The sequence below is a fragment of the Thunnus albacares genome, chromosome 20, assembly GCF_914725855.1.
Source record: "Thunnus albacares chromosome 20, fThuAlb1.1, whole genome shotgun sequence".
NCBI classification, from domain to species: Eukaryota; Metazoa; Chordata; class Actinopteri; order Scombriformes; family Scombridae; genus Thunnus; species Thunnus albacares.
Window position 1 is genome coordinate 8,263,036 of NC_058125.1, and position 17,784 is coordinate 8,280,819.

General features: G+C 40.0%; 2 protein-coding genes across 2 annotated transcripts in view; one reads left to right on the forward strand and one right to left on the reverse strand.

The window, feature by feature from the left end:
- sh3bp1 (SH3-domain binding protein 1) lies at positions 1–15,069 on the forward strand. The gene is made up of 18 exons (XM_044338005.1): positions 1–425; positions 3,663–3,705; positions 4,041–4,145; positions 4,234–4,310; positions 4,727–4,838; positions 5,286–5,362; positions 5,489–5,576; positions 5,669–5,737; positions 5,846–5,936; positions 6,043–6,179; positions 7,320–7,431; positions 7,784–7,865; positions 7,950–8,030; positions 9,340–9,453; positions 9,905–10,002; positions 11,208–11,379; positions 11,507–11,874; positions 13,321–15,069. The coding sequence occupies exons 1-18, from the start codon at positions 376–378 to the stop codon at positions 13,596–13,598; spliced, it is 2,154 nt and encodes a 717-aa protein (XP_044193940.1). The 5' UTR covers positions 1–375; the 3' UTR covers positions 13,599–15,069.
- The window catches only part of cdc42ep1a (CDC42 effector protein (Rho GTPase binding) 1a), a 13,870-nt gene continuing 10,370 nt past the window's right edge, over positions 14,285–17,784 (reverse strand). The window contains exon 4 of the mRNA XM_044338006.1: positions 14,285–15,977. Within this exon, the coding sequence (XP_044193941.1) occupies positions 15,247–15,977 (731 nt within the window). The 3' untranslated portion in view covers positions 14,285–15,246. The remainder of the gene's footprint in view (positions 15,978–17,784) is intronic.

Sequence of the window (17,784 nt, forward strand, 5' to 3'; positions counted from 1 at the left end):
TTGGTATTTTCACTCTCTCTGATTATATGTGGTTTAGGTTAGTGTCTTCACAGGGTGACTATTAAATCATTGAGTGACAGAAATGAGAAAAAAAAATCTCTCTCTTCCCCCTAACACTTCATCTGTTCAACTTCCTCATTCGCTGACTTGTGTTAAATGTGATCTAAGAGACACGCTTCTGAAACAAGAACGAAAACCGACGACCAAAACACGCAGACAGCAACACACAAAGGGACGCACAGACACACAGAGGCAGAGGCAACCGGTCTGTACCTTCTTTACCTGATGAAGTGACACAGCTGGACCCTGTGTGGACGGTTTTTTTTCGGAGCAGGAAAACTTTAGGTTGAAAGAGAGAAGGTCTTCACAGCCAGCATGCTCCGACAGTCTCTGAGCATCCTGAAGCAGTTTGGCTATGCTGTAAAGTGAGTACTTATCTCCTCTGATATCTGTAGAAACTGTCCCATACACATCAAGGCTCTAACACTCAAATCTACACTGAATTCAATGACTTTCAAATCTGGTTTTTGTGGATAGGATGTTGGTCAAAACATTTTAATTTCTCAGTAGTCACGGTGGTTTTAAAGTTACACTGTGCACATTTTGAAAGAATTTACGCAATCTTCCTTTTATGAATGAAAAGTTGAATTTGTAAGAAAAAAAAAAACCCACGCCCTTGCTCAGATCAGTGCACTTAGAGGTTTTAACGCCACAGTCTCACGCCCTTTGTTTGTCTCTCTTTAAGCTGCTACTGATTCTGTTGATCTCGGGCTGGATTATTTCACTCACTTATAAAAACTTTCAAGGCTCATTTAATTTCTCTTAAATCCCAAAATATTTACAGGAATTTAAATCCTACGGGAGCTCCTGTGCATGATTACCTGCTGAACTAGAGAGGCTGACATTTCACTTTGATATTCTGCTATGAGGAAACGATTGATTTCATGTTCTTGTTTTCACTGTTGCAAATACGGTGTCGAAAGGTGTGTAAAGCTGGCATGCTTCAGTCTCTGGTTCCTCTTTAAAGAGAAATATACTTTTTGGGTTTTGAGGGAAACCTCAGGCTCCTCTACATGTGACAGCCAGAGACGTGTTGGCCACTGAGGCTCAGAACACTTGAATGGACAAACTGTCTCCAGGATGTGGTATCAGCAACACTGAGGGCAATGGTAGTGACGGGAGGGTGGTATTCTGTGTGGTGTTGTGGCATAATCTCTAAGATTGAACAACACTTTGACATTTGTTTGACTTTTGTTTTTATGTCTCCTGATAATCAAAAAACCTTAAATAAGAGAAAAAATGTTTGCTTTTGCTGCTTATTACCTCACAAGCAAGTCTAACTTTGTTTTAAGCATTCATGAGCTAAAAAAATCGAGTATCTCTGACTGATATCTCTGACTGAGACCAAGTGACACGCCTACACCCTCTCTGGTTTTCTTGGTACAAATATGCATGCAGCAGGGCGAAAGGAGTGTGTGTTTGCAGGCCATGCTGCCTCTACCTCTGACGCATTCGGGTTTAATAATAAACCAACACAGCATGCATCTGCAGCAGAGCAACATGGACTCCAAACTACCACAACAGCACTTAACCCAGTTCTTAGTTTGTACAGACACTGCCTGGGCGACCTTTGATTTCAGATAAACATACATTTACACGCACACACACGCACAAAGTATTTACATGTACAGTATGTACAGTTTATATGGATAGAGGACAGTTTCATTGTTATATCTCCTTCAATTTAAACCATTAAGTGTAACAATACAGATTCTGATTGATACATAATCTTCACAACCTTAATTATGCCAGCACTGACTAATGATCTGACATACACACAGCCACAAACACACACACTTTTACTTTCTAAATAAAGCATGCAGCACATCTGCTCAAATGTTCTGATGTAATTTTACTCTTTGGGGAATGATGATAATAACAATAATAATAATAATAATGATAATAAGGCTTTTTTCTGTGCCAAAGGTAAAAGTTAAAAGGAGAATCAGAGTTTAAAAAAAGGGAACTGGCTTGTGGTTCAAACACACTGGGGATTTCTCCTCTTGTGTTTTCATATGTTAGGTTCACTGTGGGAAACATGATACTACACCTCAGAGGTTCTGAAGCTCATCTGACCGCCTTTTGAACTGGGTTGGGCTTCCTCCTGGTGTGACACAAGCTTGAAGATGTTCAAAAAGCTGCAGAGAAGTTGAGAAGCCCATCCCTCCTCTGAACTAAACCACAGCCGCCCGTGCTCCAGGTTTAGGCTGTTGGCTATTTGTTGCATGTCAGTCAGGCCTAAAAATGTCCTAACATGTCAGCTAACAGTTATACTGAGGGATGAGTGCAGATGAGGTGCACTTGGATTTTAAACTACAAGGCCTCTGCAGTAGTTTTGTTGATTAGTTACCTTTCAAGGTTTAAAGGGTCGGCATTATAAGCTGTAGTTTCAGCCTGCACCTTTTTTTCTGGACTGCAGAAAAACAAAACTTTAAACTGGGTTATTGTGCTGTTTTGAGCTGCTCTATTTAGTTATCTGTCTCTTTTTTCATGCATGAATGTATGTATAAAAATGGATTTGTATATGCAGACCGGAAAATAAATTTTAACTGTTTATACTTGATTATCATCTGTTATCATTATCTTCATCATCTCCAAAGTAGGACATGATTGTAATGCTTCTTAGCAAACAACTTATCCTTGTAAAATCTGTCCCACCAGCACATGCATGCTGCACAATAGTTGACTTCTATTTGTATTCAACATATAACATAAGAACAATTTATACTTGGTGTGAAAATATTTGGTATTTTTTAAAAGTTACCATGTGCAGTGTCAACCTTTGTACTTTGCTAACATGCTAGCAGGTTGGCTCTACGACAATGTCGGTCTGTCGGTCCAGGCTGAAAAACCTCAAAAACTATTGGATGTATTGCCATGAAATTTTGTTCAGACATTCATGGTTCTAAGAGAATGAATCCCTCTGACTTTGGTGATCCAACCTGTACTCAATTCTCTGACATTTGTGGTTACATTTGTGAGCGTTAGCATGCTGCCATTGGCATGTGGTTAAAACCTGCCATGGCTAAGTACAACCTCAGTAATCCCCGGTAGTTTTCTTGTTCTCACTTTTAATTCCATTTTACTATAAATAGATTTGAAATATGATCACATATGTTCTTTTCACTCTCTGTGAGAGACTTTAATGATATTTAACACAAATTTCAAGTCAAACATCACTTCTCTGCCCATTTAAAAGACACTCTAACATGTACTGTACACTTCTGTCTAGGGTTGCAATAAACAATTTTCATTTTTAATCAATTAATCATATTATTCTGATCTTTTTTTGATGAACCACTTTGTAATTTGGTCTATAAAATGCCAAAATTTTTATAAATGACCATCATAATTTTCCATAGTCAAATCTTCAAATTTCTTGTCTTATCTGGGTCAACTGTCCAAAGATTTATTTATGTTTTATTCAGTTAACAATAATACAACTCAGTGACAGCAAATGAAAACCTGAAATCAGTAAATGTTTTGGCATTTTTGCTTAACATATGTTAGTTAATAAGAAAAGATTAATCAGAAATCAGCACCACTTTTGACATCAGAGTTATTTGTATATTCACTAACCAACACAACATACACACCTGCAGGTCACAAGATGCCACTGAACTTCTACATGAGGACCTCGTTATGGTGAGAAAAAGAGAAAATTTTGTTTCATCCCTAGAGTTCATACTTTTCTATTTTAACTTTATTGTGCCATGAGCAGTGAAGGATACACCTGCTATAACCTCGTTGTCAGTCTGACATCATTCCTTGATATATAAAATTGATAACACAACATTTTTGATCCTGATGACATCAAGGAACACATTTCTGCTAAAAGATTTAAATGTGAAAAGAGATTGACTGTGGTTGGTCATTAACTCTCTCATTAACAAACATAGCAGAGTATCATGCTGCTGGTTAACAGATCACATTGTTTCAGCTCTAAGCTTCACTGTATGTGTCTCTCTGACTGAATGAAGGTGGAGCAGCGGGTGGAACCAGCCAAGAAGGCGGCTCAAGTGCTGCATAAGAAGCTGCAGTGCTGCATGCAGAGTCAGATGGGGCTGGAGGCTGAAAAACGAATGGTATTAAGACTTTTTCATCCATGTGAACAGGTCAGAAAAGTTTTCGATCGGTGATTGAAAGGTGTAACATCTGCTTGTGTCTCCGCAGAAAAAGCTCCCTCTGATGCTGCTGTCTATCAGCATGGCAGAAAGCCTCAAAGACTTCGATGCAGAGTCCTCTATCAGGTGACAGGTTTGATCCTCAACAGTTAATCTTCCATCCCTCCGTGCTCTTGACCTGAACAGCTGACTAACAGCCATGTGATAACCTCATGACTTTAGTATGTCAGTTTTCATGTTTTCAGTTCTGGATGAAAAAGGAAGAGGATCTCCCACAATGTCTAAAGCTTGTGACTAAAACCCTACATCTCTTTTATATTTCGAGGCTCAAACAGACTTAGCAAAAATATCAAGTTATAGTTTCAAGCTCTCCATAGTGTGCTGGATCCTCCTCTGCGTATGTTTAATAGTTTTTCTTCCTATGTTCTCATAGTTTTCAGTTCTTCCATCATATATAGTAAATAAACTCAAAAACACAATCCCTAAAATAACATTTTGGAGACAAGATTTGGCTGTGAGCTGTGTGTGTCTGTGTGTGGCAGGAGGGTGTTGGAGATGTGCTGTTTCATGGAGAAGATGTTGGCCACGATGCTGGCAGAGTTTGAGATGAAAGTAGAGAAGGAAGTCCTGGAGCCGCTCAACAAGCTCAGCGAGGTGAAAATGTGAAAATGTGTACTTGTGTGTTGTCAAACAGAAACTACTATAATACTTCTGATCTCTGAACCAGCCTGTGCATATATACCACAGCTGCAATGTTTCAAAAATGACACACCAGAACATATAATTTGAAGGGGGAGGTGTAAATAGAGAAATGTTAAATATAGGTTGGTTTTAAGATGAGAGATATTGCTGTGAGTGGAGTGCCTAAAAATGTAAAGGAAAAAAAAAAATTATCTTTTAGTTCACATCACAGTACATACCAGTACATGCATTGTATTGTCAGAAATTTGTGTCATTTGTACACCCCGTGTAAGAGATGCACAAGATGTGTTTTTGATCATTTCTGTCTGTGATCAACATCTCATTAAATGCACTGATGTTAATCCATTCAAATATAGTTTTTCCACAATTTTCTTACCATATTTTTAATTTTCCTTTAAGGATGATTTACCAGAGATTCTCAAGAACAAGAAGCAGTTTGCAAAGCTCACTACAGACTGGAACAACGCAAAAATCAGGTCAGTTACACGGCCTCAGTCAGGGCTACGAGTGGTACAATTTCTCCATGCAACAAGTAGCCAATTATACTTATTACAACTGTGTGTTTGTGTGTGTGTGTGTGTGTGTGTGTGTATGTGTGTCAGGAGCCAGGCCAGCACTGGTCCCCAGGCAAAGCAGGATGGTCTCAGGGAAGAAGTGGAGGAGGCTTGGAGGAAGCTGGAGAGCATCAAGGTACCAGTGTTCACTCTTTCAACACTGAACCTCTTCCATCTCTGTGGAATCAGTCTTGATCTTGACCTCTCTGCCTTTTCTTGTCTTTCCAGGACCAGTATTCAGCAGATTTGTATCACTTTGCAACTAAAGAAGATGATTACGCTAACTACTTCATCCGTGTGAGTTGAACTTGCGATGGCCTGATTTTTTTTTTCTTCTTCATTAATTCAGACAAACTGAATCTTGTGTGAACAACAGATGTAATTCTCTTGTTCCCTCAACCGTAGCTTCTCGAGCTCCAAGCAGAGTACCACAAAACTTCACAACAGTTCCTTGACAAAAACATCAGCGAGCTCAAAGAGAATCATAGTCAAAAAGGTGAACTTAGTTTGCGTCAGTTTGTGTATTTCTCTGTTGTGGCATTATTGCAATATTTCCCATGAACTTCTTATTTCCTCTGTTGTGTGCTTATCTGATTCCACAGGGCCACCACTATGCCTCTCTAACCAGAAGGTCTATGGGGAGCCTCTGCTCTCCCATCTGTCTCAAAGCAACAGAGAAATTGCTACACCCATCCAGGAGTGTATTCACATGCTGCTGAGAACAGGCATGAGAGAGGAGGTAGGACTGACAGTGATAATCTTAATGCAGTGTGCACCATCTCAGCATCCATTTATGTTTTACATGAGTCCAGTCTGCAGGCCGCGTTCATGCATTTCCTTCTTATGTTTATTTTGATGCTGACTTTTTCCCCCTTAAAAAAAGTGTCATTTTATTGATGTATGATTTAATTTCCTCCTGGCACTGCAAAGAGATTTCCCAATAGAAACCAGCATGTTTCTGGTCCGCAAACTTATACAGATAAATACATGTTGAAAGGTAAAGGACAGAGCAGTTTCCCATGTAGATACATAAACATAAACATTATCATTTAAATTCGAAAGATAAAGTACTGTGGTTATTATGTGAAAAAAAACAACTAATCTGGCTTCTAGGGACTGTAGACCTCACATGTCTAAGACTAAACACAGAAAATTTCAACTTCCAGGAAACCTGAGATCTGCTCCAACTCTCACTTCTTACACTTTTTTCTTTTCCAGTGCAAGTTAAATTTGAGATTTATTTCTCACTGTACTGTAACTTTCTATTCCTCTGTTTATTCTGTTTTATTACATTTTAGCTTATTGTTATTTTATATGATTGTAGACATTTTCATAGTTGATCTTAAATGTTTATTTTATTTTTTTTAAATCCTATATGTCTTTTTTTTATATCACTTTGTGTTTTCTTATTATTGTCTTAATGATTTTTTATGTCTTACTGTATACAGGGCTATTTGAATTTGCCTTGTTGAAAGGTTCATTACAAATAAACCAGCCTTGCAATGTACTGTAGGTAGCTGTGAAATACAGGAGGACAATGCAAAGAGTCCATAGAAGATTACATTTGCAAAACACTTTAAATTCCTCAACAGATTTGTCTCAGGTCATTTGTTATATAATCAGTGGAGTAGAAGAGTCACAATTACTAATCTGTTTTTTTTTTTTTTTTTTTTACTGTGCACCAAACCTTCTGTAGATTATTTATTACTTTTTTGTTTAGCTTGTCTGTGGTCTGGTTTCTCCTTGGACTCAAATTCCACCAAACCTGTTCTTAGAGTTGGTTGAACTTGACTGCAGTCCCACAACCATCACCAGCTCTCCAACTTAATCACTCTTTTCCTCCGTTTCCTTCCTCCTCCTCTCCCTCCTTGTCCCTAAGGGTCTGTTTCGGCTGGCGGCGGCAGCCTCGGTGGTGAAGAGGCTAAAGACTTGTCTGGATCAAGAGATGGTTGACCACAGCGAGTTCAGCATGGACCCTCACGCTGTGGCCGGTAAAGATGTGTCCACTACTTTTTCCTTTAAGTAGTGGAGTCTGAATTTCTGTCGTGGGCACTCTTCCCCCATCTGTTCAGCCATCGTGACTTTCGCTGTATCCAGTTCCTCTTCTGTTTCTGTTTACTCTAAACATGGCCTCATTGCATCTTCCAGTAATGCAGAATGCATCATATCCTGTGCACTGACTGTTAAAATACTATATATATAAAAACTTTCATGAATCACTAGTTTCTCTCCACCAGTGATAGAAAACCGCACACGTTTATTCACATGACAGTATCCTTGAATGTTCACCTTTTTATATCTGATTGTTTAAACTAACTGTAATGATGGGTATTTATGTGACAGGAGCTTTGAAGTGTTACCTGAGAGAACTCCCTGAACCTCTTATGACCTTTGAACTCTACAATGACTGGTTTAAAGCAGCAGGGTGCGTATAATATCTACACCACTCTTACATATTTTACACAGTGGTGTCAAGACATTTTCTTGAGTTTGATGTTTTTCTTCACAGGGAGAAAGACTTGACAGAAAAGATGGAGCAGTTCAGAGTACTGCTGAAGAAACTGCCGCTTGAAAATTACAACAACCTCAGGTGTGAACTTACTGGTGCACATTGTTTTTTCAGTATCCTCTATATGCTTTGGTTATCAACTAAACAAGATCAAATGGCTCTTGTGTTTCTGGTGTTTTACTGTCTCTGGCGGTCACAAATTCACTTCTGTTGGGTGAAAACGTATCTCAGAAGTGTCAACGTTTCATCAACAAAGAAGAACAGTCTCATATTTCTCTTGATCAGAATGAATTTTTATCCATGCTAACAGCGTGGCTTTAGTTAGTCCACCACCTTGCTCCAGACTAAAATATCTATTTGATGGATTGCCATGAAACTTTGTACAGACATTCATGGTGCCCAGAGGATGAATCCTACTGACTGTGGTGATCCCCTGACTTTTTCTCTAGCGCCACCAGCAGGTCAAAGTTTTCACTTATCCAGTGAAACATGTCAACATCTACTATTGGAGCAAAATTTAGTACAAACAGTCATGGACTCCGGATGATGTATCACAAGAATTTTTGCTCCAGATGGGGACATTGGTGGTTTTTAGTGCAATATCTTGACTACTATTGGATGGATTGTCATGAAATTTGGTACAGACATTACAGTTTCCTGCAGGATAAATTGTAATCACTTTGAGGATCCCCTGACTTTTATTCCACTGACACCATGAGGTCAACATTTTTATGATATTTTTTTAAATTTTAATTACTTTTTTTTTTAAATTAGTAAATGGTAAATGGACTGCATTTATATAGTGCTCTTCTAGTCTACCGATCACTCAAAGCACTTTACAACACATGCTAACAATTACCCATTCAGACACACACATTCATACACTGATGGCAGAGGTTGATATGCAAGGTGCCAACCTGCTCATCAGGATTGAAATAGCACTTTACAAATGTTTCTAATGCTCATTCACCCATTCTGACACACATGATGCAGCCATCAGGAGCAATTTGGGGTTCAGTATCTTTGCCCAAGGACACCTCAACATGCTGATGGGGGGAGCCAGGGATCGAGCCACCGACCCTCTGATTAGTGGGCGCCCCGCTCTACCTCCTGAGCAACAGTCGCCCCATGCATGCAAATATAATTTGCATGCAAAACTAATTTCACCCCCCTCGACTAATTTCTTAGTTTTACTTTGTTTTTCCAAAGAGTTTTGAAAGGAGTTAAAACATTTGGGTGTCTGAGTTTCACCTAACAGCATCAATATGTCATATTGTCCATAGGACAGCATAAGTGTTTATTGTGACACTGTTAGAGCATCCTCAAATCATTTTTCATCCAGCTGTGTATTCCTCTGTTTAATTAGTTTCTTCCTCTTCCTCCCTGTCAGGTACCTGATCCAGTTCTTGTCTCTGTTGTCGGAGCAGCAGGCTATAAACAAGATGACCCCCAGTAACATTGCCATTGTCTTGGGGCCCAACTTGCTTTGGCCACAAGCTGAAGGGTGCGTACTGATCAGCTTGCATTTCTGTCTTTACCCTGCATATCACCACACTTCATTCACTCATGTCCTGCCTGCTCTTTCTCTGTCATTAGCTGTATGTCTCTGCATTCTTTCATGAACCAGCACTGGTAGTCACATGAAGCTAAAAGCTAATACTTTTTTGGCGCGTTAAGTGCAACAGTAGCAGCTTTGGTGACATAAATACTCTCAGTGGTTAAACCTCAATGGGGAGTTTTTTGAGTCTGAGTATTTTTCTAGCTAAATAAACCGCTGTTAGCAACGTTAGTTTTTACTTATTGTGACATCATGGTTGAATTGGCCTATAAAAAGTAACTTGTGACACATGCACTGGCTTTCTCAAACCATGAAGTATAGAAATAACAACATATTCTGCGGTCTGAGCCCTTATGTGTCTCACTTGTGTTTCTTCTCCCACTCTCTGCCTCTTTAGGGAAGTTGCTCTGTTTGACATGGCGTCAGCTTCTTCAGTCCAGGTGGTGACCGTCATTGAGCCTCTTATTCAGTACAGCTCCAGCCTCTTTCCTGAAGGTATATGATCACAGACGAACCTTCTTAATTTGACATTAGCTTTCAGTCTTTTAAGGATAATTCTGGTTTATTGCATCGTGGATTTTGGTTTTGTTGTTTGGGCATTTCGTAATTTCTGTTGTTATGACATAAGTCTCCCCAAAATAAAAATGCTGAGCTCTGAGAACGCAGCAGCATTGCTACAACACAGTCCAACCCCCCATTTCTCCTACTCAGGCATTGTGTATGTATCAGTTGGTAACTACTAATTAGTTTGTGGTAACTTGATTATGCACAAATATATTAAGATTATGCACCATGTAAACTCAAGGTAATCTGAAATAACATAGGTTTAAAAATTTGATTTTAACTCAGGGCCCCATTTCAAGGGAGGGCCTCAAGATCATATACTAATGCAGGTGCAACCTCGAGGCCCCTGACATTTCTGTTTATGTTATTTTTGTGGTGCAGACAGTATTGCAAAACAAATTTCAGATTAATCAAATTACCAGACACACCACACAGTGTACATGGTGCCTTCAGGTCTCCTGATAGTCTGGGGCCACTTTTTGTAGGATTTAATTCTTTTAGATGACTATTTCTAACTGTAGTGCATCTGGAAAACTGAAAAAACTGTGTTGTGTTACTATGACAACAGGCAAATGACAGCTGTTATGCCTTTAGCTGTGACATAACTCCATATTTAACAGGGTTTTTGATATGATTTTGGTGATGGTGTTGTACATGTTGCCTCATTTTTATGTGGTGAAACGTTATGTGAATGTGCAGAAAAAAAGTGAAAATGAGCATCAGCACCCACTATGGAATTTTATCTCAAGGTAAAAGTGAAAGTCAGCACACCCAGTAAACATATATTGCACAGGAAACACAAACAATTACTGCAAGGACACCAGGTCAAAGTTTAACCAGGAAGTTGGTCTGCAAATGTGATGAATGTTTACAACAGAAAGTCTGTTTGTTTATTGTCTGTCTGATTGTTGACCGCTCATATTTCCTGCCCCATTGGACATTTTTTTTTGCAATGTCACTGTTTTCAAAGATCTCAGCAATTAACTTGATGAGTGCAATGTTAGTATAACTAATGGGAATGATTACCAAAACTACAAAAATAAGAACAAAGTTATAATAAACTCTAATTTTTCTTTAAATCTAATGCGGTCAAACTGATGTAGATGTCATGACTGACTTTGTTTTGTTTTGGTCAGCTGTATCCTTTGAGATCCCAGAGCTTCCCGAGGTCCAAGATGTGACCCTGTCTGCCCCTGTTACCCAGTGTCTGATGTCACAAAAAGAGAAACTGAACAGAACAGTGTCCTCCTCTTCCTCCACTGCCTCCTCCTGCTCCTCCCATCATGTCCTTCTCTCCAAGACAAACAGGTACTGCTCTGTAAGGAAAGGATTCACAAAGTGCAGCCGTGCAATACATTGAATCTCAAAGTTTTTAGCTCAACGTTCCTCTCCGTTGCTGTAGTTTTACAAAAAACTTCTGTTTATTCCCAATCAGCACAGCCTCTCAGGACAGTGGCGGCTTCTTCTTGATGAAATCCGGCTCTGTGAGTCGCAGTGGCACCTCCACATGGGCCAGCCCTACAGCCGAGTCGACGACCCCGGCCCAACAAAACACAACACCCAGCAGTTCATCCTCCATCGATCCCATCTCCTTTCTAGCCCCTAACACTTTCACTGCCTGCAGCTCAACAGCAAACCAAAACCCACCCCCACCTCCCACAGCTACAGGATCAGTGTCAAGCCCAGGTCAGACCTGGACTCCCACCCAGAGGCAGTGCTCAGACCAGGGCCAGCTGGAGCCAATATTGGAAGCACCTCCAGATTCTCCCAGAGCCTTTGTGAAGCTCTCCACACCATATAAACGTAAGTCAAAATCCTCTGAGCCCAATGAAAATCTACAGGTGCATCCAAAGATATCGATTTATGAATACTTTACTGAAATCTGGAACATTTTAGCTGACTGGCTCACGTGTGAACAATGCTGTTTCAAGACCAAACACTTAATAACCACAGCAGGAAATGCAAAACAAGCTGTAGTTTGTTGACTTACTCAGCACCACTTAAGCAACTCAAAACCTATTTTCCGACAGAAGCAGCAGCCCCTTCATTCATTGTTGTTACTGGGCCGAGGGAACAGACCCGCCTCATTATTTATACGTCTCTTTCTATTGTGTAATGTCCTGTGCAGATTCTTTACTTCTACCCCTTTCCTTTCACAAAGTTAAAGTGAGGGCTTGTTAGTACAAACCTACAGAGAGAAAATAAATCTACCGCTTTTGCTGTAAGAACCAGGAAGTACACAGGAAACAGGAAGTCTCACGCCACTGACCAAAATATCAACCTCTCGGGTCGTGCGTCATCTCTCACATTGTTATAACTGCCTCGCTGTCGGACAGAGGCTGAAATACTTTCCCTCATAGTGAGTCTTCTCATCCTGATGTTTTTCTGCCCATTTCTACTTTAAGTTAACTTATTAAGCAGTAGTTTCTCACTCGTTTCACCATCACAACCCATTGACATATTTTAAAGTCAATAAAGCACAAAATCTCTGCCAGTAAAAAACATTTCTCCAAATTTGATATTAGTTAATCTTTCAGATTATTTTTCTAACAACATAGAATATAAATACACAATTGTTTGACAGCCTCTAGTCAGAGTAATGTCAGACCTTCCTTGCACTTGAATGCAGCTACAAATAGTCTAAACACTGATAACCGTCTAAAACTGGAAATGCCACATCCGGACTGACAAATACAGATCGGCTGATCCACCATATTTCATACTAAAATGACATTGCAACTTTCTTGTTAGAGGCAGTAAATATAAGTTCTGAGATTCACTGTGGATATCAAATATCTTTAGATATACATATCACATTGGACTGTATTAATTATATTTATCACAATATATTCTCTGACAAAAGACTGTGGATAAACTGGTACCAAATGTCACTGTTTCTGATGAACAAATTGATTATGAATTATGCAGCATATGTGGCAACAGTTGCCCGTTGCTTCACATTTCTCTTTAAAATTCAGTTTACAGAGAGGTTATGTAACTTTTGCAAAAGCAGCAACCACTGTAGCCACATGTGACAATTATCAGATAATGGTCAAAGCTGGTGTGTAGTGTGACAGTAGTGTAAGTAGAGAGGAGTCATAGAGTCAGCAAACTGACTCGTAATGTCAGTTATACGACAATATCTCTCTGTTACACTGAACTTCATGCAATGTACATGACTTTCTTGCAGTATATTGTGTATAGATGGCTTTTTAATAGTGCTACTGTCTTCCATTTCTCTTCTTAAAGCAAAGAGATCTTTCAACGTGAACAAAGATAATGAGCAGGCCACAGTTCTCTTCTCCAAACCGAGAGCCCCAGCGCCTTCTAAACTCCAGGCCCCGCCACCACCCCCCATTTCGGCTGCGCCAGCAGACACTAAGACCCAGCCGACGCCTGCACCCCGAGCTCACCCGGCCATCCCCAAGAAGCCTCCGCCGAAAAAGCCTGGACTCAAAGCCCCAAACTGCCCTCCACCACTTCCTCCTCCATCACAGGCAAAAGAGGTTCCTTCTATAGCACAGTGAGAAACGTTATGTATGTGTGACTGTGACTTTTTGTTGTTGTACATGTTCAAAGATCCAAGGTATATTGGCTGTCTAGTACAGTTGAAACACTTGCGATTCGTGAAAAAATCTTCCCTTTTATACATTTGCATTTTTCACTATTGCCATTATGTGTTGTGCAATACCTTCCAGGATGTATTTTGAGGTGAAGAGTTGCAGCTTAATTTACATTTTTTTGGTCCACTCACCTTTCTGTAATCAGTATAATTTATTTATTTTTCAATTGCCGCTGTGCCACATTTCCCAGAATGCAAAGTACATGCAGGAAAGTGAGTGTTCCTGGTTTAAAAAATAATCAGACATCCAAAACAAATTGCTACAGTTGCTGTTTTAAAGTGTTTTTAGGGTATAATTTTCTATAAATGTAATAAAGAATAGTATCCATGTCAGCTAATAAAGGATAAGAAAATTATTTAATGAAACTTGAGACTGCATTTGGGTTTCTGTTGGGAACTTTTCAATTGTTAACTGATACTCCACCAGAGCTGTGATGATCTTGAATTCGTGTCAGATACAACAAATTCCAAAAGGAATCAAAAATAATTCACTTTTTACAAACACCTTTCAGGATTTGGGTGGGAATATCACTTTAAACTGACCATGAATGTTAAACATGAAGCTGTACATAAATAAATGCATATTCAACCTATTTAAAAACATATTTATTGTCAATTTATAACATCATAGTATATCATTGGTATTGACTGCAGCATATGGATGTGAACTGCACTATGTACTGAAGGTGCATATTTATAGGAGGTCAGTTGATATCTTTATGTACATTTGTATAAAAGAACATATAAATGAGGATTCTTCTATAAAAAGCCATACAGGAGTCAGACTTCATAATCATAAAAGGTGCACAGAGTATTTATATAGAAGGTCTGCAGCATAAAATGAACATTTATATGGTTCAGCCTTTAGTTGCAACTAGCAAATACCGGTATTACTTGTCATATTCCCTCAGTCCGTGTAGTTTAATAACTGAGATGTTTGCATTTTCCTGGTCTATCTATCTATTAACAAATCCTGAGATTCCAGATCTCTCGTTAATAATCTTCCCTTTTTCTTTCTTGTTAGTGTATTCCTGAGTGAAAAGTTGACAAGAGATTGTAGTGATGCCAAAAGGTTGGAATTAGTTTAAATCTCCCCACATCCTCTTCTTTAGTGACATGGACTTGCGCTGAGAATATTTTCCTCTCATATGAGAAGAAGTGTGTGAAGCATAAAGTGAATTACAAGCCTTACAACTTCTACATTGAGTAATGTTGGTGTTTCCTTTGAGTCGCTTGCGATCTGACCACATTCTCTGGTACATCCTCACTTTCTATGCCTCCTCTTTGTTTGAGTCATAACCTTTTAAAAAGAAGCTGTTTGTCTTTTTGTGCGGAGCTTGGAAGAGTCTTTCACTTCTTTTAGATACATTCAGAAACAGGTTTGCATCAAAATTGTATATCCTTGCAGTGTCATTGCATAAAAGAAAGGGTTCCACCGAGCCGGCCTCATTGACCATAATAAGATTTTAGATGATTGATTGGAACTAAAGAGGAATCATACATCAGAAAAAGATTTTTTAGTTAAGTGTCAAAACTTCTCCAATTTCCTCAGCTTAGACCTTGATTTCATCCTCATCATCCATGTAACTGTAGGACATTTTCTTCTGTGGCTGGCTGACGGTCATCCTCTCTGAATCAGCAGCCTCCATCCTGCTCTGTCCCTTTAAGAGGCCGCTGACCCCATAATGGCGTGCAAGCACATCTGTGGCGCTCTGGAACCGCTCACTCTCCATCGCCATCCCTAACCTCACCCGCTCAGGTGAGCCCATCACAACATCAGGTACTTTAACAGAAAGCCCGACTCCGTTCACCTCCGTCACACTACCCCCCTCCTCATCCCATTCGGCCCCGTGCGGGCTCTTCCTGCCCCCGCAGTCCTCCTTCAGCAGGGAATCCACGTATGAGATAGTGGCTGAGTCCATCTCCGATCCATCGTTGGTCAACCCGCATGCTGACCCCAACTCTTCTCCCTCCCAGGCGTGGCTATGCTCCTCTGGTTGGCTGTCGATTAGCCCAAAAACCTCACTCATGAGGGAGGGGCCGAGGTCAAAGGTGAAGGTGTCCAGGGAGGTGAGGGAGGGAAGGGAGTCAGAGTAGGCGGTGGTAGTGGGTTTGGGGTCGGAGGTCACAATCGAAGCAGAGCAGGTGGATAAGATGGCATCAGTGGGGTCGGTCAGAGAGCCGCGGTGGATGCCAGGGGAGCAGGAGATGGGGATGGAGATGGAGGGCTGCTGACGCTCAGAGCGGGAGAGGCGAGGCAGAGTGACGAAGCCAGACTCTAGCCCTGAGGAACAAACACAGATATCAACACATGAAAGTCATTCAGTGTATTTGAAAAAGTGTACTTTTTCAACTTCATCATTCAAATTTTTAAAGGAACTGTTCGACATTGTGGAACATACACCTATGTGCTTTTTCGGTGAGAGTTAGATGAAAAGATTGACACCACTCATTTCTGTTCATTGAGTATGAAGCTACAGCCAGGAGATGCGTAGCTTAGCATAAAGTCAAGAAGCAGGGGGGGCGGGCTTGCCTGGCTCAGTCAAAATCTGTCTACCAACACCTCTAAAGGCGTAAATGTAAAAATGAGAAATTGTGGTTTTACGGGGTTATGTGCTAAACTATTTTTTGGCAGGGTGCACTGACTTCTTAAGAGTCTTGTCAACATGAGGTTGCGAGGCAACCAGCAGAGACTCACTGCGGGGTCACTGTGGCCTGCCTGGAAGTAGCCAAGCCCATAAAACCCTTGTAAAACCATTTATAGACTTTTTTTTTGTTAATTAGTGAGCTTTAGATGTACTGGTAGGTATATCTTGTTATTTTTGGAAAGTCAGGCTAGCTGTTTCCCTCTGTTTCCAGTCTTTGTGCTAAGCTAGGCTAATCAGCTGATGGTTGTAGTTTCATATTTCAGACATAAGAGTGATATTAAGCTTGTCATCTAACTCTCAGCAATGATGAACTCCTCCTTTAAGTGTATATGAAGAGATAAACACCAAAAAGACTGTGGTTTTCACAAATCAAAATGAGCTTTAGTTATTTTATTATCCTCACATAGGTGTTTTATTTAATAACTTTATTTTTTCTTGTTATAATATTCTTTTTTATTTTCTGCACTTTGAATTGCCCTGATATGAAACATGTTATATAAATAAAGTTGCCTTGCCTTTAGAAAAAACAACTTGACACAAGAAATTTTTGATGTGAAAGACAGCACCCTCCTCAAAGGAGTGGACCCTTGCGTGGAAAAAGTGAGTCCGATTCATACATTTGGATACAATTTCTGATGTTTCCTCTTTCCATACAATTTGTATGGCTTTACCATGTGGTGATTTTTATGTGTTGTGACCTAAAACCTTTTAAATGAGTTGAGTTGGACAAGATTCAAAACCCACAGGGTATTGTGCTGTTTCTTTCTGTTACCTGCTTTGCTCTTAAGACTTTCCATGAACAATAACTTTATGTCTTATCACAATCACTAAATATTCAGATTCTTGTGCAGTCACACTCATAGAAGGACTAGCTTCATTTAGCATGCAGTTCCAACAGGGGGCGGTATAAACTCATCAGAGAACATCCTGTCTGGTGATAACAAGCCAGCAATCTTGTCTGCAAAGTGCTGAGTTGTTCTGCTCTGTGAACATTGAATCATCTGCCCGACCCTGCCAGATCACGTAACAAGTCACACACTCTCACACTGCTGCCTTCATGATCTAAACTGGTAGATTACCGCAACACTTCTCAATGCCAGCCTCCAGTCCGGGGAGTGGAGGCGGGGGGGGGGTTCATTCCAACCAAAAGAAACAGCATCTGATTTCACAGATTAACATAGTCCAACCAGAGACTAGGAAAGAAGTAATCTGTGGATCAGTAATCAGCTCCTGGAGTGTTTGGTGAGATGGAGATCTGCAGACTCTCAGACCTCTATGTGTCATGGCTGATAACAACTGGAGAGTGTAGCCTCAGTTATCACTATAAAAGTGAGCTGTGTATTACTTTTTGTCAATAATTTGAGAGGAAAAATGTCTTTATCAGGACATACACACTCTTTAATCAATCATTTATTGATGAGCACATATTGACTGAGGTCCCCA